Source organism: Plasmodium chabaudi (assembly GCF_900002335.3).
Source record: "Plasmodium chabaudi chabaudi strain AS genome assembly, chromosome: 8".
In the NCBI taxonomy this organism is placed as follows: Eukaryota; Apicomplexa; class Aconoidasida; order Haemosporida; family Plasmodiidae; genus Plasmodium; species Plasmodium chabaudi.
In genome coordinates, this window is record NC_030108.2 from 878,861 (window position 1) to 902,622 (window position 23,762).

At 24.1% G+C, this 23,762-nt stretch overlaps 9 protein-coding genes across 9 annotated transcripts; 5 read left to right on the plus strand and 4 right to left on the minus strand.

Moving 5' to 3' along the window:
• Positions 1 to 435: 435 nt before the first annotated feature.
• PCHAS_0821900 (CRAL/TRIO domain-containing protein, putative) lies at positions 436 to 1,926 on the plus strand (the record flags this gene model as incomplete). Its single annotated transcript, XM_016797899.1, has 1 exon — positions 436 to 1,926. The coding sequence occupies one exon, from the start codon at positions 436 to 438 to the stop codon at positions 1,924 to 1,926; it is 1,491 nt and encodes a 496-aa protein (XP_016653804.1).
• Positions 1,927 to 2,691: 765 nt separating this feature from the next.
• PCHAS_0822000 (inosine-5'-monophosphate dehydrogenase, putative) lies at positions 2,692 to 4,215 on the minus strand (the record flags this gene model as incomplete). The annotated part of the gene is made up of 1 exon (XM_016797900.1): positions 2,692 to 4,215. One exon carries the CDS (start codon positions 4,213 to 4,215, stop codon positions 2,692 to 2,694), a length of 1,524 nt encoding a protein of 507 aa, XP_016653805.1.
• Positions 4,216 to 5,041: 826 nt separating this feature from the next.
• PCHAS_0822100 (U4/U6 snRNA-associated-splicing factor, putative) lies at positions 5,042 to 6,623 on the plus strand (the record flags this gene model as incomplete). Its single annotated transcript, XM_740626.1, has 2 exons — positions 5,042 to 5,742; positions 5,870 to 6,623. 2 exons carry the CDS (start codon positions 5,042 to 5,044, stop codon positions 6,621 to 6,623), a joined length of 1,455 nt encoding a protein of 484 aa, XP_745719.1.
• Positions 6,624 to 6,766: 143 nt separating this feature from the next.
• Positions 6,767 to 7,933, minus strand: PCHAS_0822200 (ubiquitin-conjugating enzyme E2, putative; the record flags this gene model as incomplete). Its single annotated transcript, XM_016797901.1, has 6 exons — positions 6,767 to 6,832; positions 6,951 to 7,087; positions 7,251 to 7,295; positions 7,373 to 7,465; positions 7,617 to 7,724; positions 7,891 to 7,933. 6 exons carry the CDS (start codon positions 7,931 to 7,933, stop codon positions 6,767 to 6,769), a joined length of 492 nt encoding a protein of 163 aa, XP_016653806.1.
• Positions 7,934 to 9,499: 1,566 nt separating this feature from the next.
• On the plus strand, positions 9,500 to 10,722 carry PCHAS_0822300 (conserved Plasmodium protein, unknown function; the record flags this gene model as incomplete). Its single annotated transcript, XM_016797902.1, has 5 exons — positions 9,500 to 9,881; positions 9,964 to 10,038; positions 10,123 to 10,304; positions 10,482 to 10,522; positions 10,686 to 10,722. The coding sequence occupies 5 exons, from the start codon at positions 9,500 to 9,502 to the stop codon at positions 10,720 to 10,722; spliced, it is 717 nt and encodes a 238-aa protein (XP_016653807.1).
• Positions 10,719 to 17,745, minus strand: PCHAS_0822400 (conserved Plasmodium protein, unknown function; the record flags this gene model as incomplete). The annotated part of the gene is made up of 6 exons (XM_016797903.1): positions 10,719 to 11,010; positions 11,147 to 11,264; positions 11,376 to 11,545; positions 11,664 to 11,736; positions 11,859 to 14,243; positions 14,421 to 17,745. 6 exons carry the CDS (start codon positions 17,743 to 17,745, stop codon positions 10,719 to 10,721), a joined length of 6,363 nt encoding a protein of 2,120 aa, XP_016653808.1.
• Positions 17,746 to 18,790: 1,045 nt separating this feature from the next.
• Positions 18,791 to 20,380, plus strand: PCHAS_0822500 (conserved protein, unknown function; the record flags this gene model as incomplete). Its single annotated transcript, XM_733951.2, has 2 exons — positions 18,791 to 19,023; positions 19,156 to 20,380. 2 exons carry the CDS (start codon positions 18,791 to 18,793, stop codon positions 20,378 to 20,380), a joined length of 1,458 nt encoding a protein of 485 aa, XP_739044.2.
• Positions 20,381 to 20,735: 355 nt separating this feature from the next.
• On the minus strand, positions 20,736 to 21,640 carry PCHAS_0822600 (NifU-like scaffold protein, putative; the record flags this gene model as incomplete). Its single annotated transcript, XM_735918.2, has 2 exons — positions 20,736 to 20,920; positions 21,094 to 21,640. 2 exons carry the CDS (start codon positions 21,638 to 21,640, stop codon positions 20,736 to 20,738), a joined length of 732 nt encoding a protein of 243 aa, XP_741011.2.
• A 590-nt stretch (positions 21,641 to 22,230) lies between these two features.
• On the plus strand, positions 22,231 to 23,532 carry PCHAS_0822700 (conserved Plasmodium protein, unknown function; the record flags this gene model as incomplete). Its single annotated transcript, XM_737509.1, has 1 exon — positions 22,231 to 23,532. The coding sequence occupies one exon, from the start codon at positions 22,231 to 22,233 to the stop codon at positions 23,530 to 23,532; it is 1,302 nt and encodes a 433-aa protein (XP_742602.1).
• Between the last annotated feature and the right edge of the window lie 230 nt (positions 23,533 to 23,762).

Below are 23,762 nucleotides of genomic sequence, written 5' to 3' on the forward strand. Positions count from 1 at the left end.
CATTTTGACTATATTTATGTTAGAAAAAAAATAATTATTATGTTTATATTTTCTTCGAATGTGTATAAAATGAGCATGGATAAATTTTTCAAATAAAAAATTGGTGCTTGTGAAATATATATTAACAAAGTGAAAAAATTAACAGTTGGAAGAGGAGGAAATATTATCGGACAGCGCTCGTTTTGCAAAGATAAGCCCACAAGGGAAGCCGAAAAAGCGGAAGGAAGCGGAAGGAAGCAGCAAAAGTAGAAGAAAGCAGAAACGGCACATGCACGACACACACTAGTCTTCTGCTTTATGTGCATGTGTAAGGTAGTGCAAATACATTATGTTCACCTGCCATATGTGAAAAAAAAACATTTTTTAATAAAGTTATGCTAATTTTTGGCTAACCATTTATATTTTTTTTATATTTTTCGTTTACTTCTTAACAAAATGAGCGACAATGAAAGTTTTGCATCCATAGAAGTTGTGAATGATGATCATTTTAAGAGAGTACAAGAGGAGGATAATTTGGATAAATTTTTAGACTACGATATTAGTTGTATAAAGGACACAGACAAATATAAATATGTTGGTGCCGATATAGTACAACGAGAAGATTTATTTCAAATTAATCTTGGTAAAATTGAATTTATAAATCAAAAAAATGTGAAATACCATAATCTATTATTAAATAATAAACCGAATGAAGCTGATACATTTATAAAAATCAAAAAAGAATTATTCAGTATAGCATACAAAAATTATTGTAATAAACTTCGAGGAATTACACATCCTGGGGATGCTAATCAAATAAAAGAAAAAAATGAAAATATAAGTAATAGTAATGAAAATAAAAAACCATATGATTTATTAAATAACGATTTTAGCACCGTATTTAGTAACAAAATTGAAGATACATATAATGATATAAAAAGTAGTGTAAATTGGTTAGGCAATTTTTTTTCAAATTCAGAACAAAATGATGAAAAAGATAAAATAAATATTTTTTATAGTGACCTATATTTTTTAAATGATATAACTATTTTACGATTTTTAAATACATATAATTATAATTTAATAAAAACATTAAATAAGCTAGTTAAATTCATTTTATGGAGACAATTAACAATTACAAATTTTAACAACAATAATATACGTAAGGGAGCAAAATTTTCAACAGCTAGTAAAAAAAAGCTTAGTAAAATGTCAAGAGAGATCGGAAGAAATTCAATTAATGCAATGTCTACAAATAATTATAGTGATAGTGTTTTTATTAATCCCGTAAATATTAAAGAGATTTTATTAAAAACAAATATTTTCCGTTGTGGATTTGATAAAAAGTCCAGACCAATGTTATATATAAAAATACAAGAAAAATTAAATATGAAGGAAGATGAATTATTTTTGTTACTAGTCTATCATGTAGATATGTGCATGAATAGTATGGATTATAAAAAATATTATAAAATGGATAAGCCAAGCAATGATAAAAACGAGTTTGATGAATCTACGTTACAACTTGTGATTGTAGTTGATTGTCTTAAATTTGAATTAAATAATATGATAAGTATCGATTGTATCAAAAAAATAATAAATATATTTAACGAATTTTATACTGATATATTATACAGAATATATATTATTAATATTCCTACGTTTTTTAAAAAAGTATGGTCCTTATTTAATATGTTTATAGATAATCATACTCTTAAAAAAATTATATTTATAAATAAAAAAAACATAAATTTAATGTATGATCATATTGATGCAAATGTTATGAAAAATTTTGACAATAATTTTGAAAACCCATCTTCCGAAAATCAATCTTTAATTTTTTTTCCTTCCAATTCTTTGTATTATAAATATGATGAAAGTTATTTCCAAAACCTTTTTAGCTACGTTAACATATGGGTAGATAACATGATAAGTCTTAATCATTGATTTTAAAGTAGATCACCATCAATTTATATATACACAAAATGAAGATTAAAAATTATGTTCGCATTTTAATGCTACTTTATTTTTATATTTGTTATTGTCATTCATTTATTTAGCGCCATTTTTTTTTTTATTATTTTATACTTTTATTCCTGTATTTTACATTTTTTTTTTTTAAATATTTCATAAAATCGGATTGTCTCCGAGCATAATTTCTCACTAAGGTTGTAGAACCAACACATTAATTTCACTGATCATAATTGTGTTTTATTTTTTTTTTAAATATTGTATCCATATATGCCTGCATCTATAGACCGAGGCTATACACCCGCTTTCGTTGTCAAACTCGTCAAAAAATCGTAAAAAAATTACACAAAATTAAAGACTAACATGTTTAGTAGGCTATCCTAAGTATATGCGCACTGAAATAGTTTGCCTACACAATCGATTGAGACCTTTTCGAGCGGTTGCAAATGGAGATACTGCATGAAAGGCCATTATGCATCGACCCCGAATTTGATCTTACCCTTTAAAAATAAAAAATTGTTGAGAATCGATGAATATATGAGCTTATATATTATGCCATAATCTGTTTCGTCAAATTGTTTATTATCTATTTTTAATGCATATTTAAAAAGTGTTTTTTTCTAATTAATTGGGAAGAGTACGAATCGAAAAATGTTGACAAAATAAAAAAAGTTGAACATAGGTATGCATGTAAAATAAGTTTTTCTACAACATTTGCAAAAAAAAAAAAAAAAAAAAAAATTATTTTTTGCTGTTAAATATAAGGTTGTCACTAACTTTTCCTTCTTTAATACTGTTAATTGATCTTATATCAAATTTCAAATCACCAGAATATAATTTTGAGTGTAATTCTTGAATACTTTTAGAACCTATGCTTTGAAATCCATGTTTAACTGCTTTAACTAGATGTGGGATTAAATTAAGTACTGAACCTTTATCAACTAAGCTTGCTGAAACACCTTGTGATATTTTTATATCATTTGTAGGATCATAAACAGTACCAAAGAGCTTATCTTCAACTAAATATCTACTTTTGGAATTAAATTGTTTATTATACATTGCTTCCATACTACCCATACCTCTATAAATCTTTAATCTTACATTGTTTTCAAAATAGTATTCACTACAACTTTCTTCTGTTGCCGCTAATAAATTTCCAAGCATAACAAAATCAGCACCCAATGATAATGCTTTAACTATATTCCCTGAATTTTTGATACCACCATCTGCTATTGTTTTTACACCTCTAGTATGTGCATAATTACTTACATGGTATACTGCTGTTCCTTGTGCTCGACCAACAGCACATACATCTTGTGTAGTACAAATAGAACCACTTCCCATTCCGATTCTTAATACATCTGCTCCTGCATCTATTAGATTTTTAGCTTGATTACTTGTAACTACATTACCAGCAATAATTGGCATATCTGGGTAAGCAGATTTAATTTTTTTAATCATATCAATTTGATATATACTATTACCTTGTGATGAATCTATACATATAATATCTATCATATTTTGAGCTAACTTATTAACTTTTTCTAAATCTGATTCCCTAGTTGATATAGATGCACCAACAATTAATTGTTTATTTTCTCTTTTAGATGCATGAGGAAAGATTTTATTTTTATGCATATCATTTCGACATACTAATGCTATAAGTTCATAATTATCATTAACAATTGGTAAGATACTTTTTTTTTCATCACATAATACTTTATTTGCATCAGATAAAGAGATTGGATATTTGCCTGTTACCATTTCTGTTGTCATAATTTCTTTTATTTTTACATCTTGGTTAGGTAAATATAAATAATCAACTCCAGTAATTATACCTACTAATTTAGAACCTACTTTTCCATCAGATGTTATAGGATATGATTTATATCCAACTTTATTTTTGACACATAATACATCTGCAACAGTATGCTCAGGAGAAAAAGTATAAGGATCAAATATGAATCCGTTTTCAAATCTTTTTACTTTCTTTACTTCTTCAACCTGTTTTTCTATACTTAAATTATTATGTATAATACCTAACCCACCACATAAAGCCATCGAAATAGCCATTTTATGTTCCGTTACTGTATCCATAGGAGATGATATAATTGGAGTTTTTAAACATATATCCTTTGTCATATTATTTGATAAATCGATTTCACTCAACGGGAAATCTATATATCCAGGCATACAAATTATGTCATCGTACGTGTACGAAATTGTGCTTCCAAATATTTTCTCGGCCTCCCATCCATCTGCCATTTTGCGCGTTCGTAATTTTGGAATTTCGCAGTTTTGCAGTTTTGTAATTTCGTAATTTATATTTTCGTAATTTGTAACTTTGCAATTTTGTGTATTTTTATGCTTTTTTTGATTTTTTTTTTTCTGAAAAAAGGGAGAAAAAATTACCTTTCGTATATAAATAAAAGAAACTAATTTTATTAAATAAGGAATTAAAAATTTTTGGCACTACAAAAATATGTACTATTTTTTATGTAGTGATGTTATGTAGAAATTGCCTGAACAGTCAGGTAAAATAATACGTGCATATATATATATGCAAATTTATTTGGGAAAAAAATTATTTTCTGTACTATTATTTATAATACCAGTGTACTAAAAATATATGTCGGATTATTATGCAGCATTATAAGTATATATATGCTGATGATAATATATGAGGATAAATATTTATTTAACTATTTTTATTATGCAATAAAATGTTAGTACAACTATTTATATAGCTAAAGAGAATTGGAATTTTTTTTTTTTTTTTTTTTCACTTTTTTTCGCTTTTTTCCCCATTTTTTATGTAACCATTCTTTACAAAATATGGAAAGCTTAACGATATATTTTTGAAAATTAATTTGAGGAATATGAACCAGCATTTTCACGATTTTATGTTTTTCTTACACTCTATCTATTTTGAATGAAAAGAAAAACAATTTAATAATATATAAGTATATATTCAATATATGTGCAAATAGGCATATACCAACGGGGGTATACAATTTTTCTGCTACTGCTACTGCTACTTTATATTCCTCTGCAAGTGTTAAAGAGCTAGCTCCTTTACATGTTCTAAATTATGAATAACAATCAGGAAAAAAAACGAAGAAAAGTAGATCCAATTAATCAAAATGATATTGAAGAAAGTAGAAATAATGAAAATTTAGATAATTATTCATTTGGTAAAAACCAAAATGAAGATAACAAATATTATTATAAAGAAAACGAAGAAGGAGAAATACATGATAAGACGGATACAAACCAGTTCGATCTTAATGATGATGGGAAAAACCTTTCTAAACATTTTTTAATAAAAAATTTAAGTGATCAAAGTTTATTATTAAATAAATTAAAAACATTAGAGGAAAATAAATTATATGTAAAAAATATTAATGAAAATTTAACAAAAACAGATTTTGATAATTTTTTTTCAAATATTATAGGTTATGTAGATACAAGAATTATTTTAAACTCATCAGGAAAATCTAAAAAATTTGCATACATAGAATTTGATACTAAACAGAATGCATTAAATTTTTTAGATACATTAGAAAATAGTGATGTTGAAAAGTTTAAAAAATTTTTTATTAATAATAATATTCTTTATACATGTATATCTGATCCACAAAAAAATATTTATGAACAAAATAAAATTTTTATTAAATTTATTAATCTCGTTACTCAAACTGATGAAAATATAATTCACCAAATTAAGAAATTTCTACTTTCCCATTCTGTGCCTGTCTTGGACATAAGGCTCCTTGGGGATGCTGACTCGAAGTAAGAAATGGGCGCACAGCTATGCTCCGTTTTCAATTTCACAATTTTACAATTTTACATTTCTTATATTTGCCTGCTAATTTTACTTCATTCATTTCTTTACTTGTTTTGCTTCGCCCTTTTGCAGACATGGTTACATCGAAGTGGAAAACAATGAAGACGTGATAAAGTGTGTCGAGGAAATAAAACGGTGCAACTTAGGAGACGGAACTACAGAGTGCATTATGAATTACTCCATCCCAATAATAAAAAAGAAAATAATACCAGATATGGAAAAAATTAAAATAAAGAAAGAAAAAGATAAACAACTAAAAGATGAAAAACGAAAAGAAGAAAATAGTGCAATTATTGTTGTAAAAAATTTAAACTATAATACAAGAAAATATAAACTTGAACAATTTTTTCAACAAATTGGAGAAATTGAAAATATAAATTTAAGTAAAAAAACATCTGAAAAAAATAATAAAAGAAATAAAGGTTATGCTTTTATAACTTTTAAAAATAAAGATGATGCTACAGCAGCATTAATATTAAATGATTCTATTTTAGACGGAAGAAATATATTAATATCAAAGTTTATTGATAACATAAAAGATAATCGAAAAGAAAAAAAAAACAATATTAATTATGAACATGAAGATGTTTTGAATGAGCAAGGGTATCCGAAAAATGCATCGACACATGTCAATTTCCCAAAACAATGGAATATGCCCACACAAAAAATAAAACATACATATCATGCAAGACAAAATTTTATAGAAAAAAAACGAATAAACTTAAAAGATGAAAATAACCATACGAATTTAAATTTAGAAAAAAGGGCTGACGAACCATCATGTCCTATGACAAACGATGATTTTAGAAAATTATTTTTTAAATAATTTTTTTTACACTGTTCAAATTTACAAGAAATCCGATATACATATATGCGTTCCGCATGTAGGAAAAATAAGAAGAATCTTCTTTCTATTAATTTTTTCATTCTATTTTGTCTTGTTAATTTGACAGCTTTGTCTTTTTTTTGTTAGCACATTCTTGCCAATGCCCTAACTTTTTTTTTGTACTCGTTAAGATTGTTTTTTATTTGTACCTAAGCAATGACAACGAATTCGAAAATGATAAGTAGGTGTCCACATATATATATACATATCGAATAAATGGATGCACAAAAGTTCACTCATATTTCGTTGACATTTTTGAAAGCATACCGCTGCATCTACATTGGCAGGTGATTCTAAATTGGGTTCGTTTAACATGGAAATCACACTAACTAAAATTCCTTCAACAGACCAGATTGGTCTCCACCTTTCTTCTGGTTTTTCTTGTTCATTATAAATGTCAATACCTGAAAGTTTATTAAAAGGTTAAGTGCGTTCATAAATAAAGAGCACACATTTATGCATAACACAGGTTGAGAAGTTGGAAACGGTTCATGCGCTTCTACATATCTAACAATTTTTAGTCCCATTTATATACTTATTAAGTTTTATCATATTTTATGGGCATACCTGGGGGATGCAATATGCTTATGCAAACTCGTCCATCAGGGTATACTATTTAAAACAAAAGTAATAGCTACATTAGTTAGATAAAACAAATTTGTAAAAATAATAATTTTTTTTTAGCTAACCATTTGGATGCCACATTTCTTGGTTGAATTTCATTTGAGGTGGTTGATTTGGAAAATTTGAAGGGAAGGACAAAGTGGCATTATATATTCCCCCTATCAAATGAAAAGAGAAAAACAAGCATATGTAATAATGCATATGCATCTCGTTTTAAAACCAATTTATGATTTACTATTTGCACACTAATATAAATTAGTATATGATGAAATGAAAGAGTAGACATAAAGGATATCCATTTTTTTTAACCTTCATATAAAGTATTTTTGGGGCCTTCAAAACATACATTCCATTCAAAAAAATTAGAATCATCTACAAGTCCAACTGAAAACCCAACATTATGGTCTCTTGAAAGTTCTGAGATTATACAAAAGTTTTGTCATATAAAAAATTGGATATATATATGTATGTACATGTGATTTGTTTTAAAAATATGCACAACTTTCATATATGCATAGATTTATATATGTGCAAAAAATTTTATACAAAATAATGGAAGTATTTATAAGCATAATATTCATACCTATAAATTGTTTTTTGAGAAGTTCTTTAGCTATGTTAGCCATTTTTTTTTTTTACAATATTATATTTATAAAGAAAAAATATATATAACTGATATTTTTCTATATAAGGTTATTTAAAATAAATCGATAGAATTGATAATAATAGTTTGCTTTGGGTTATAAAATATTTTGATAACATATGATAATTTTCTTATCCATTGATTGTGTATACATATATATAGACTAAATAAAAAATATATGTTTTTTTTTTTCGAAACAAATTAAAATTGTACATAAAATTTATGTAGGGTTGTATAAATAAATTATATGTATATATTATGTATGTACATACCAAATAGGTATATATATTACTATACTTATTTCTCCGAAAAAAAAATTGTACTTTTACAAAGAAAATATATATATTATTGATAATAAAATAGTTAGGTCTATCTTTTTTTTTTCTCTCTATAAAATTTTTTACCTATTGTACTTAAAGTATTACGTTTTTTATTTCTTTACTATGTGTAGTGTATTTTTCTACATCCCATAAAGCTTGTATGGGTATATAAAACAAATTTGAATTTGCAATGAATACAGATTTGTTTATATAAAAACTAAATAAGTAACCTTGTGTTTATTTCTCAACCTTTTAGCTAATATTTATGTTTAATATGAGAGAGAAAAAGAAGTTAATTAAGTTTAGGGCAAATATGTATTATCATTATTTTTCCAGTTCAATCAAAATATGTTATACATTGATATATCATAAAAATTGTACCAAATAAATATATGGGCTTATCATATTTTGTAAATCTCTATACTTTTACTAAACATGAATGTCAATGGATATAAAATATGTGCATAATTTTCAAACTGTAATGACATCTGTTCATATAGAAAAGTAAGCATGCTTAAGTAAAATACAATTCGTGGTGAACCATGCTTACATATTATACTCCTTCACAATTGAAAATAAAAAATAACGAAATAAATAATGGATATGTGGGTTTTTGCTTTTTCCAATTTCTTATAGGTGTAAAAAATGTCACATATATTTAGGTGTGCCAATTTTATATTAACACATTTTTTACCATAAAAAAAAATACAACCATTTAAGCATAATATTGGGTAGGCACAATTTTTTAATATTTCTAAAAATTGGTTTTCATTTATTTTGTATTACACAAAGACCAGTGTAGAAAAATAAGTTAGGAATAATACAACTGCTTATTTTATACCCCTTGTATGTATTAAAATAATTTTCTATGGATATACCAAAAATATTAAATTTATAGGGCTATACTGTTTTTTTGTAAAATATATATAAAAATTATTATTTTTTCTTTGCGATATTACCCAAAAATAATAGTTTTTTATGATAATAATTTTTATTTTAATCGACCGTTTGCTTATTATTTATAATTCTTTTAGCATTCTCGTGTGTATATATATTTTTACGTAATTAATTTATTTGATATTATTTTACAAGCTCTACACGTTTTACTATTTATGCAATTTTTTGTACCATTCCACAAGCCCTTAATAGGGAATAAAATAAATATATAAATTACGTGGCATTAAATTATGCGGCAACAAATTATGCGATAACAAAATGATGATGAAAAAATGAGTCAGGGGTCAGTGAATTGGGATAAGAAAAATGATAACCATATACAGATCGAAAAAATAAATTTGTTTAGCGAAAGTTTTAGTATGAACTATGTTTTAGAACAATTATCCAACAAATTTGATGAAAAGAAAGATCTTTTATGTGACATCAATAATGAAATATTAAATTCACAACGAAGAAAAAAAAACTTAAATAAATATGAAGATGAATTAATACGTAATCAAACTAATATTATATTACATACAAAATATAATTATAATAAATTAAGCAATATAAATTATGTTAAATATTATTTACCTTACTGTATTCAACCCAAAACCAACAACACTGATATATGCCCTTCAAAGAATGACTTCCAAAAATATACCAAGAAACAAAGTATACCTACATAACTCTACATATACACATTCTTATGTATGAACATTTTCACACACACTGATTGTATATTTCTTTTGTTTAGACATTTTAAGGGAAGTAAATATAAAGAAAAAGCTAACTCAATATAGGATTATTGAGTTTGTTAAAAAATACACAGGTAACTTATCTTTTTCATTTTAATTTTTAAAATCAGTTGACATTTTTACTGATCATTTTTAATTAATATTAAACCTTTTAATAGGAAAAATTAAAAGCAATAATATTTTACATAAAGAAGTTTCCAAGCTATACAATAAAAGATCTAGAATTGAGATTTATATAAAAAATGGAAAACATAACAAAGCTTACTTTGATATAGCAATTGGAAATATTGTTTTTTTTGATGGCTTAATAAATATATTACTCGAAGACGTTACATATATTGTATGAATAAAAAATATATAATTATTTGTCATGTATTTTATTTATTAAGCTATGAATATGTTTTGTATAAACACATGAAAATTGACAATTCTCATTATTGTCTATTATGCTTGTATAATTCATAAATTTATTTAATATAGTTTTTTATTTGGAATTGCACTTTGATTTTTTTTGTAGAGTGATGGAAAATCTCAGCACATTCCCTGGATATTTATTCAGTAATATTAAAATAAATAAAAAAAGAAAAATGACAAAAATAATAAATTAAAATAGTAAAAGAAAAAAGGAAACGTCTAAAAAAGACAAAACAAATGCGAAATACATATAATATTATGTACGTTCATAATAATATATTATTATGAACATTTTTTTTATGAACAGGTCAGGTAGTATTTTACTATTAAAGAAATTGGATTAACGAGAAAGAAAATCAAAAAGTTTTTTTTTGTGTTCATTCAAGCATGAATAACATAATTGAATGGAGGCTTCGTCAAGCAATGAGAAAATAACATTGAATATATTTTTAAGAGTTTTTTTTTCGTTATATATTTCTTCATCCATTGCATTTTTTATAACATATATATCATAAATGTCTATAATTTTAATTAATATGGGATAGACAATTTTTGATAAGTCTATTATTTCTTTATTTTTTTTCAACAATTGAGCGAACTGATCAGCATTTCGAAGTATCAAGTTGTTTACCCTAAAATGAAGGAAATAATAAATAAAAATAATTTTATTATTTTCAATTGTTGGCTGCTGAAAATGCACACAGATCATTCCAATTTTTTCGTCATGCATTATTTGCACACATGTTCATAAATTATGTATTAACAAACCTGCTATCAAGATATAGAATTGAGTCTATGTAGGAGCAAAAAAAGTTTATAGCATATCCACTTTTCTTTACTATTTCAACGATTGTTTTATATTGATTTTGTGTTTTCTCGGTTATGCCTAAAAATATAAAGAAACAAATTAGGTGTGTAAATTTGAATTTAAATATGTATCATATATTTTTCGGGGTGAAATAAAATGTGCATATATCCATTTTTATTTTCTGCTTACGCGTATGAAAAAATTCATATAGTATTGCAAAAAGTTGGTGGCTAATTAGGTATAAGTAAAACTGGTTTTTTTCAAATATATGGGAATTATTTATAATATAAAAATGTGTCATAAAAACGTTTTCCAATTTATCATTTTCTTTATCACCGATTTTTAATATTTGCTTTTTTCTGCAACAATAAAAAAAAAAATAAATTATATAAGCAAATTTCATTATTTATATTTGCACACACAATAGTCTAAAAAAAAGAATTACACTGATAAAATGGATTTTTATTTTGTTCTTACATTAAATCCAATGCTCTTATAACAAGGCTACAATAATTGCTTACAAATACAAATAAGGAGGAATATTTATTTTCTGAAAAAATAAAGGAATATAATTATATTTTAGTAAAATATAATAAATAAGATAGTACATTAATTAGGATATATACATTTTGGATATAAATAAATTGAAAGTACGTAATAATTATTCCTTACTTTTTGAGGCTTCTTTTATTTTAATGAAAAAAAAAACAAAAAGTTGTGACAACTTATAAATAAGATGACATAGTAGAAAATAAATCTGAGTGTTCTGAGCAACATGTTCACAATCAAGTATTTTATTTATATATTTTATGAAACAAAAATAAATATTTATAAAATCCATAATAAGGTTTGTTCCTTTTTCAATAGATACATCATTTAATAAAAAGTGCTGATTGTTGGAATTAATAAATATTAATGTTATTATATGTATATTTGAAAAATATAGAAAATTTTTAATGTCTTTTTCTTTTGTATAAAGATCGTTAATTTCCTGATAAATATATTCTAATATACTTTTAGCATCTTCAATTGTAAAATACATAGAATTAAAAATCACTTTAACCACATCACTAAATTTTAAGCATATACGAACTGAATTTATTTCTTGACATTCTATTAATATTTTATTATAGCTAAATAAAAAGTCATACATAAGTATACATTCTTTTTTATTTTGTTCATCCTTAAAATTATAAATAGTGTTATTTAAATTGTGTGATAATAATAGTTTAAAAAATTTTATTAAATTAGGCATATTAATAAAGCAATTCCTTTCATATTTTGAAGTTTGTGCTTTTTTCTCATTTATTACACTTTCATCATCTTTCTCCTTTACTTCATCATTTTTAAATACACGCCAATTAATTATAAAGACTGTAGTGACAAACGTTTTATATTCTGGTTGAACAGAACAAAACAATTCGTTTAGATCAAAGGTTTTAAACATATCAACAACATCACGGATCATTAAATTAGAATTAACTTTCGCTGTAATTTCATCTATAATAAATGATAAAAATATAAATTCAATAAGTTCTAAAAAAAATTCATTCAATTTGATCGTTTCCTTTCTATTATCACTTAGTAATGTTATGATAAATGTTTTTAATTTAATTATCATTTCATCTAGTTTCGGCATTTGATCATTACTAAGCATTTGATCATTACTAAGCATTTGATTATCTTCTGTTTTCTCTTTATAAGTATATTCAAACATGGATTCCGTTAAGTAGGAAATTTCTTCATCATTAATCTTTGATAATTCATTTTCGCCATCTTCCTTATTAATTTTATCATATATTAATATAAAATATTTAATAAAAAAAATATAACAAGCTTTTATTTTTTCATTTTTTATATATCGCATTTGAATATATTTTTGCTTATCTGTTAGATCTTCATCATTTTTTGGCTCATCAACAGAGTTATGAGACACAATCATTTCAGATGTTTCATCAGTTTTTCCAACCTTGTCTTCCTCATCGTTTAAATCTTTCTTTGGATTTTTCGCTATATTTATAAAAATAAAAAATATATGAAAAAACAATTTAATAGCTAGTAAATTATTATTTCGGGAGCTATTATTTTTATTCTCTACAATTCGTTTTTTTTCAATTTTAAATAGATAAAAAGATAATTTTATAAAAATAGGAATTGCCAATTGACTTTGGTCTTTGGATGTTATTGTGTAAAAATGTTTTATAAAACAATTTAATATATTTAATAAAATCTGTTCATAATAAATATTATAATAATTATAATTTTCTAATATTGTTGATAATAGTGTATATAAATTTCTTTCCATTCCTTGTATATTATTAAAAGCTGTAAATATACCAGTTAAAAAAATTATACTTTTTTGATCTATAGATTTATTTACATTTTTTCCTTTAAACAGATCATAGCACATTTTTACTTCTACTTGAATATCATTTTTTATATTATTATGTAATATGGTCATCATTTGATTTTTAAAATTGCTGTAACTATTATATTCTGTATAATTTCCACTATCATTTTCTGTGCTTCCTAAGTTGTTATTTATAGCTAATATTATTTTTTTTTTCAAATTAAATTGTCCATACCAATCATTTTGATGAATAAATTGTTCATTTATTTTTATTAACATCTTTGCATAATACATATAATTGGGTTCATTAATATTATTTTGTTCTACATCTACAACACTATTAAAATTATAACTGGAGTTACAATTTTTTATAATTAAAATAGCATGCAGGATAAATAGTTCGGAAAATAATTTATATAATTTTTCATTTTCTTCAATAACATTAATAAAATATATAAACATTTTATAACTATAAGATGTTTTTATTATATTTATATCGATATACAATATTCGAATAAAATTTATGTATAGGTCTTCAAAATCTTTGTCATCTCCATATATTTTACATAAATATGGATAGTTATAAATAAAAAAACAGCAAATATTATTGCATATTCGTTCCTTAATTGTGTATTTATAATCTTTTAGTGCGTTCTTTTTTAAAATGTTTGTGATCATCGTGAGGTTCCCCAGGAGGCTGCTCTTATCTGCAAGGGTAGCAAACGTAAAAATGGAAAATTGGAAACGTTGGAAAAGTTGGAAAAAATGCAAACAATGCAAAAAACGTAAAAAATGTAAAAAACAAGCACGTGGGCAAACGCACAAAAATGCTAACACGAAAAAGGTTATGAAATTTTTGAGAGAGTGGGCCCTATTTGCTATACCTAACAATCCAAACTCAGCGAGGTGTATGTAAAAAAGGAGGGTTTCAAGAACGAGGTGCAATATATCGAAAAATCTTCGAATATTTCCTTCTTTACTTGATTGGTCATAAATGGGTTCAATATTAGTAAAACAATTTTGTAATAAAGACATGATTGCGCATAATTTATTTTTCATATTTTCATTTTCTTGTAATTTTTTAATATCCTTTGTTTTAGTATTTAACAATGCAAATGTTGTTAATCTAGATATATTATATAAAAAAAATAGGTAGATATATATACTATACTCATAATTATATACATATTTGTCAATTAAATTTCCCTTGATTTGGTCATAAAAAATTATTATATTATTTTTTTTTTTAAAATATAAAACTAACATTTTTTCAATAAAATTTAAAAAGATATCAGTTATATTTCCTTTATTTATTGATTTCATATAACAACAAATAATGTATTCCATTGTTTCAATATTAATAAGAATTGATTGATACATCGATTCATATTTTTTTAGAGATCCAGCATCATCTCCTTCAATGGTGTTAATATCTTGTGTGGAATTATGTACTTGAGAAATAGTATTATTTGAAGTTATACTACTACTTTTTATTAAAGAAATGATTTGATCCAATAGTTTATTAAACCCCTTTATATAAGATTTATATATTTCGATAAAATAGTCAAATAAATCAACTGACTGATCTATTAATTTATTCATATTATTTTTTATGACACTTAAAAATATAGAATTTAACAAGAAAATTATTGTTCTTGGTTTCGGTTTTTTATTATTAAAATTTGAACCTGAATAAATGTAGACAAATTTAAAAAATTCTTCAAGACTAAAAACATTAATATATATATTTAAAATATTTTTAATAATACAATCATTAAAATGATAAACAACATCGGGACCATATTTTTGTTTATTAATAGTTATAGCCTTTTCTATTGTATTATATTTATTTATATTTGAATATTTGGTGGTTGTATTAATCTGATTAATAAATGAAAAAAGCGAAAAAAATACAATCTTATGTGTTTTAATATTAGTATATATCATATTTAATAAATTAGTTTGGCATAAATAAACTAAATAATTTAAATATATTATATTTTTTTTTTTTATTTTATTTGTCTCTCTTAATTTTAGTGTAAAGATTTTAGCTACTGCATCGTTAGGAGTATTATTATCAATTTTTTTTTCATCAGTTTTATAATATTTATTTATACAGGATGTGCAAGTAGAAAATACTTTCTTCATATTTTTATCGTAAAATATTACATATGGTTTTCCCTTTATATATGTTTTTTCATATTTTTTATTAAATTTTGTGTCGTCTTGATCGTTTGGATTTTTGGGATCAGTTTCTCGAAGAGCCCCAATGCCAGTAATTTTATTTATATCCATCAAACTACTTGCTGCACATTCAAAAATATATTTTATAAAATATGATAAATTAAAAGACAAATAAGTGTTTTTTCGTGTTTCTGCTTTTTTATTTAAATAGTATAAATATTTAAATATAATTTTTGAGTATTCTATAATAATTATAATATTACTATATACTTCCTTATCTGAAATATAATAAATTGTACTATCAAAATCGTAGTATGATTTAGGAATCTTTAAATTTATACGTTCAAAATATTCTTCTTCCTTTTTTATTTCAGGTTGTTTATTCAGTTGGCTTTTCAATGTAGTGTCATCATTTTGTTGCTGATTTTCGTCTTGATTTTCGTCTTGATTTTCGTCCTGATTTTTTTTGTTTTTATTAGGTGATATTGCAGGAGAGGTTGTATTGCTTCCTTCATCATTTAGCTTTGACTTGTCGATGTTAAACAATTTAGAATAAGCAGTCTTAACAACATCAGTAGTATATATATTCAATTGAAAATGTGGAATCAAAATAAACAATAATAAAAATTGGTGGATTTCCGAAGAATGTGAAGTGTCTACCTTTGTAATAAGATATTTAATTATCGAAATTAAAAGTTTTATACATCCTTTAATTTTTGCAATATTATAAAATTTATGTTTTTGATTTAATTCATAATCATTTTCAAAAAAATATTTGATTTTTTCTTTTTTATTTTTATTTACATTTGGTGGACAATTTAATTTGTTATTTTCCCTATCATAAAAAAAACAAGGTTTGTCATTTGATATTCTGTTTATTATTAAATAAATAACTTCAAATATTTTTTCATTCTCCCCAAAATTAAAATAATTATAATTTATATTTAGTTTATATTTTTGTTTTTTATATTCTAGACGCCGAGCTTTAAAATAAACATAATTTATATTTTCAAAGTTTATAATAATTATTTTTTTAATATTATTTTTTAATATACATAAATTGTTAATAATATGGCTACACAGGTGTTTATTATTATATTTCATTTTCATATATCCCGCCTCCTCTATATATTGCATATAGTCATATATATAACTATACAACCCAAATAAATTATTATAAAATGCGTATAGTTTTATATCGGTGGTTGCTGATTTGGAATTTTTTAAATATAAACTAGAAATATTATTAACATAAGCAATATATTCATATATTTTTTTAATATTGCTTAATTCATATGGTATATTCTCATTTATTTCGTATCCTTTCTCATTTTCAACTTTTCTTTTTTTACTAAATGACATTTCTTTTGAAAATTCTATTGACCCTATGTCGTTGTGGCGGATGGCAGATCTCTTTCGCTTTCCCTCCATCTCATCGCTCTCGTCATCTTCCGTCTCGTCTTCTACATCGTCTTCCATTTCGCTGTCTTCATCTTCCTCTTTCGCTTCCTCATCGTCGTCCTCCTCCGATTGGCTGTCCTCCTGATTGGCTTCACCATCCAAGGTGTAACGTGGTTTCCGGTTGTCAGCATACATTTTGTTATCAGCAAAAGCTTCGACCAATATAATTACTGATTCATAGAAACAGTTGAATAAAGTAATTGGGTTGATATGTACATGCTCATATTTATTAATCACGGATAATATATTATTTATATATTTCAATTTGATATTATTATTTTTTTTTAATATGTTTTTCAAATTTAAATGACATAAAATTCTATCTAAAATTATAACTTCAATATTTACTTTATTTTCTGAAATATATTTCAAGATAATATATATTAGTTGGAAATTTTCATTATGAACATGTTTTAAATTTATATTTGATAATATTCCTATATAGTATTGGATATTATTTATAACGCTATTACTTCTTACTGAGTTTTTAAATTCTTTTAATGTCTCTAGTAAATATGCTTTGGTGGGTTCCACCTGCATGTTATTAAAAGTCATGTCATCCATTTTGTTTAACGATATGCAAAAAAACAAACTTCTCAAATATTATAATGATAAGCTTCGTTAATAAAAAATTTGATAAAAAATAAAAAAAAACATGACGAAAACATGTACATACTATGTAATATCTATGCTTTAAAGAGTTTGTTAAACAAACAGGTTAGGGGAATGCATAACAACCAAGTTGATAAAAGCTATTCCCATAAAATAATTAAGGTAAACAAAATGAATGGCAAAATATTTAACTATATCAAATGACCACCATTCTGTTTTCTTTTTTAAAGGAAAATTCGCTATTTAATTAGTAGCAGTAATAATATGCAAGAATATGTATAAACAATTTTAAAATATTCTTCAAATAAATAATTGCAAAAAATACAAAGATTGTATCACAAATCGTCGACAAACAAATTAATTCCTGCCCTCAAAATAAATTTTAAAAATATTTAAAAATGCTGAAAATGTTGAAAACGTTGAAAACGTTGAAAATGTTGAAAATTTTAAAAATATCGAGCAGAAAGAATATATTTGTATAGTGCCACCACAAACGAGTCAAAATTTTTTTTCGTTTTTCTCCTCGGAATAATTCGCTTATTTTATTCGGCAAAACACCGGAAAAAATTACCTACATGGAAAAAAAAATTTCTCAACATTTTATATCTTCATTTAAAAGTAAAATATGAAGAAAAAAAAAAATAATTTGACAAAAATATTATTAATATTATAATATGAACATTTTGATGAAATAAATAAAAAGATTGTAAAAAAATTATATTTTTTATTAAACCCAAATTGAACGTTTGAAATTATAGAATATGAAGAAATTTCATTCCATCCTTTTTTTTTAGTATGTTTAGGTTAAATAGAAAATCCAAATTTACGTGTGCATGCATTGATATCGATAAGATATCATAGTTTGTGTATGACTATATGTAGGCACACCAATAAGTTCACGTTTATAACTTGTTTTTTTTTTGTTTACCATTTCATATTCTATATCTGGTGTAATATAATAATTTATATGAATATATTATAAATAAATTATAACAACATGAGCATACAATTGGCGAGGAATATCAAAAGGCGGCATAGGATATTTCATTTATCAAAGAAACATATAGCAACTGAGTCCATAGTAAAAAACAGCTTTTTAACAAAAGAATATTATGAAGACCATAAAAGAAAAAAAGTTGATCTCTTTGATTTTGTTCCTCCAGAAAATTTCTTATCCTCCTATTTTCAGAAATTAGATAAGTGTTATTCGAACCCAAGATCCATATTGCGGTAATAAATTTATTTTATTTGTATGTCATATTTATTTTGCTTGTAAGAATGGGTCCTATTTCATACTGCTTTGCACCTTTAATGGCCGCTTTAAATATTTTTAACTTTTTTTAAATTGAATCATGAATGCAGATTGTATAAAGACTACATTGAGAGAGAGGATTACCCAAACTACAATTGGATAGTTCGATGTTTTTGCCAACTTGCAAATGTCTTTGGGTTCAACTCTTTTTGGAGCACAAAAGATAAACAAGCCATACATGAGCTTAAATTATTCAAATATTTAATATATGATCTAGTCGAAGGAAAAGAATATATAAAAGAGAGGCACTGCCCAAGACTATTATATGCTATGTGTTGTCTAGATTATCGATGTTATTTTTTACTTCCATCTATTTTAGAAATAATAGAAAAAAATATTGATAGATATAGAATACCTACTTTATGTATGATAAGTTTTTCTTTATCTTACTTAGGTTTAATAAATAAAGATATTCAATTTGGTTCTGAAAATCATTTATCGAGAAATTATAATACAATTATAAAAATTTTAGAAAATATATATGAACGAAAAAACGAAGCCTTAAATGATACTACTAATTTTTGTTGGGCTTTGTTAGGATATGTAATAATAATAAATAATTTATATGAATTTCCTAAAAATGGTATGAGTTTTTTACCTGAAATATTGAGAAATGCATGTAACGGTTTAACAAAAGAGAATATTTCAGAAACTGGATGGGTTCAATATTTTCTTTATATAACTTTATATTGTTGTGATGTTGAAAAACCGATAAATGAATCTGAAATAAAACAAAGCATTCCATATTTTATACAAGAATATCTGCATCTAAAATGGCTAGATAATATACTTATTACATCTCAAAATCAAGGTTCAGAAAAAATGCAATTAGAAGTAGAAAATATTATACAAAAATTACAATTAAAAAACTTTTTTATTAATTTATCAGTTGGAAGACCAATAGATGAACAACATTGTTTTTTTACTTCCCATTTTTATAAGCCTTTAAATTTATGTATTGAATATGATTATTTTCATCCTATAGGATTTAACAGACCATTGGTTAGTGGTATATTATCATTAAAAAATCGGATTTTTAAAAAATTTAATTTGAATGTTGTTAATATACATAAATGTTATTGGGATCTTTTGAAAGATGAACAAAAAGAACAACAGTTAATTAAAATTATTGAAACATTTCAAACAAAACATAATAAAGAAAATAATTCAGATACAGAATTATATAAAGAGAAAAAATTTGATTCAAATTTACTTCACTTAAAACATAAACGAGTTAAATTTCATAACTGGCCTCCTGAACATATCACAATTTAAATAACTATCCTATTCATGTATCTCATTACATACATATAATATATTGTCTACATATCTCTTATTGTTTCATCCTTCTATATGCCACCAAACATCAAAAAATGCTATTAATGATAATTGCACCTTTCGACGACTTTATTATTTCGCCAGTTCGCCATTTCGTCATTTCGTCATTTTGGATAGCCTATCCAACTTTAGCTTTGCTTGTTTGGTGTGCCATTTTTTTTTGTACACGTTTTATCTTCTTATTTTATTTTTTTAACTAAATTTGTACAATTTACTCATGCAAAATTAAAAAAAAAAAAAAATAGCCAAATTGGCAAATGGTGGAACTAGCCACTGTCTAAGTGCCATATGTTTAATTTTCAAAATTAACGGTCAATGACGGAAAACTTTGTTTTAATCTTCCAGTAATTTCGGTTTTAACATTGTGGGGTATATTTACTTCCTTATCCTCGTTTTCTATATTTTTAAACATCAGCATAACGCTATTATTAATATTTTCTTTGTTGTTTATTAGTTCTTTAATTACTACCTCGATTTCTGAGAATAAATAATTAGAAATAAAATATAAAATGACAATATGTATATAAAAAATGGGCAATACAAATGTATAAGTGTGTATGCATAGCAGTAATGGTAAAATATTTTTTCACTTTTATTTTGAACGATTTAAAAATATTTCTATCTATTTAATAATTTTTTTTATGACTTACTAAGAAAATCAAAATATGGCTTCAGATCACTTAAACAATTTAGAATATTTTCTTCGTTAATTTCATCAAAATTTGTAATTATTACATTTGGTTCTTTATTTCCAGGGCCTCGAATATACATTTTTAAAGTTTTTTTTATAACTTGTGATATAGTTACACTATTTGAGCTACATGTAACACAATTTCCTAACAGCCGTATGTATAAGTCATTCCCTTTTATGTCTACTAGCTCCACATCTCCATTATCTATTTGTAGTTTGGGTCTTATTAAATTCAAAACCTTTTCCGTATTTTCTGGATTTAATTCGTAATATAATTCTTCATCTTGTTTTTCATTTAATGATAGTATTTTAAGTTTCGATTGTTTATTTTTATTTTGTATAGCTGCTTTATTTCTGTGTGTGTTAATCATACCAGTATTGGTATTATCACATCCATTATATAAAAATGATAGATTGGATTTTGTATGTTTCAAGCTAACTATATTTTTTGCACACAACAAATAGAAGAATAAAGTAAGCTTCATGGAAGCGAGACCGTATTTCATCTTACTCACAAAAATAAACACATGGTTGTTTTTGCCTTTGGATTTCCATCAATTTAGTAATAACTATTTAATCATATTTTATATATTATCCATATGTTCGAAAATGGAAAAAATGTAGTATATAAAAAATTAATCTAATTGGCTTCTATGAAAATGGAATTATGCAAATATCCATTCATTTTAAAAGTGCTTACTTAACATAAAAATAAACATATATACATGTTTTTTTTTTAAAATATGTTTTTTTTATATTTAATCCTTTTTAGGATTATTTTTATAACTACTGTTTTACAATCCTGAAACTATTCTGTTATCTTCATATTTTTTTTTCGCTTAATTGCCAACCGCCCTTTCGTTTTACTCGCCACATATTTAATTTTATTATTAATATTTGATTTTTTACCACATGAAATAAAAAGTAAATACCTTTTAATTTTGCATCATATTTTATATCCTATTTTTTGTGCCGCTTTTTGCTTAAAAATAAAGAGAAATTTGTTATTCATTTAGAAAGATGGATTAAGTTCTTATTTGTACAGGCATAATATTATACACACGGTTTATGGAAAAAATGAGATTTGGATTTAAGCATGACAAAGTTTTATAAGGAATATTTGGGTGGAGATTATTATTTTAGCAAAATATTTTCATATATAATATCATATGTTTATAATAAAGAGAGTTTTTTTAAAAAGCGAACCCTTAAATATGATTTATTTAGTAATTGCAAAAATAGTTTGCTCTTAAAAAGAAAAAGAAATGTAAATGTGACCAAGAGAAAAAATATAGTCGTTCATTTTCCTACTAGTGAGATTTGTTATTTTTACTACCACTATTTTTTATATATTTTAATACCCCAATTTACCTTTTTAAATAATTATGAAAAGAAAAAAATAATTAACAACATTTATCTAATTAGCAATCAAATAAATGATAGTGCAACAACTCATATATATAATAAAATAAAAGCAGAAGAATTTAACATAATTTTTTGTAGTAGTATTTTACCACGAGAAAAGTATGATTATATTAATAATTTGACATTGTTTTTGGAAAATAAATATTTTCTAGACTTATATAATAAGGAAACACATCTCAATAATGGGCAAAGAAAGGAGAGCAAACAACAATGTAGCTACAACATTAGACATAATAAAGGAAGGAAAGAATATGGTCATAAAAATAGTAGAAAAAACAATTTAACATTTTTCAATCCAAATGGAATAAACAGATTTTGTAACAACTTTTTATATGTCTCCTACATTTCTAATAATAATTTTAAACAAAATAAGATTGCAATAGTTCGAAGAAAAAATATATTTAACTCATTTATAAAATATAATACTATAGTAGAAAATATAAATTCAAAAATACATTGGATAAATCATTATTCCTTTTATGAGTTTTATTCCAAAGCATATCTTAGTTTTGTTAATTATAGGATGACCATACTTCAAAATATTGTGGATACACATTTTGAGAAATTAAGAAAAAGTGAAAATAAAAAAGTGTGCTTGAAAAAAAATAAGCATACAAACATATTACGTCTATTTTTAAAATATAAAGATGTTTTATTAAATTCGAGTATATTTTTTAATTTTGCTAAGCAAATAATATATTTAGATTTTAAGGATGCTGCTAGTTTATATATAAAATATTTGGAAGCCCTTGAAAAAACTTCTGTATTGGTAAATAAACAAAATTCCATATCTTTATCACTACCCATAAATAATGATGATAAAAATTGTGGTGATAACATATGTAGGTATAATAAAAAAATGTTAATTAAAGAAATACAAAAATGTATTAATATACATATATGGAATAATAACCAAAAAACATTGTTTTATTCAGGATTAAAGAATATTAAATTTCGAAAATTTTATAATTAATATTTATATTGTTAGACTGCACATTTATATAATATACACCTTTTTTAACCTTTGTATTTATCAAAATATGCATATAACCCCAATGAATTTGTTTTCTGTATTATCCTTGTTTGTTTTTTTTATTTCATATATTCTTCAAATATAAGAACACAAACTATTTTGCTACGCTATTTTTAAATTAAACATGATTTTCTTTTTATGCCATTTTAATTAGTTCACTCTACCATTTA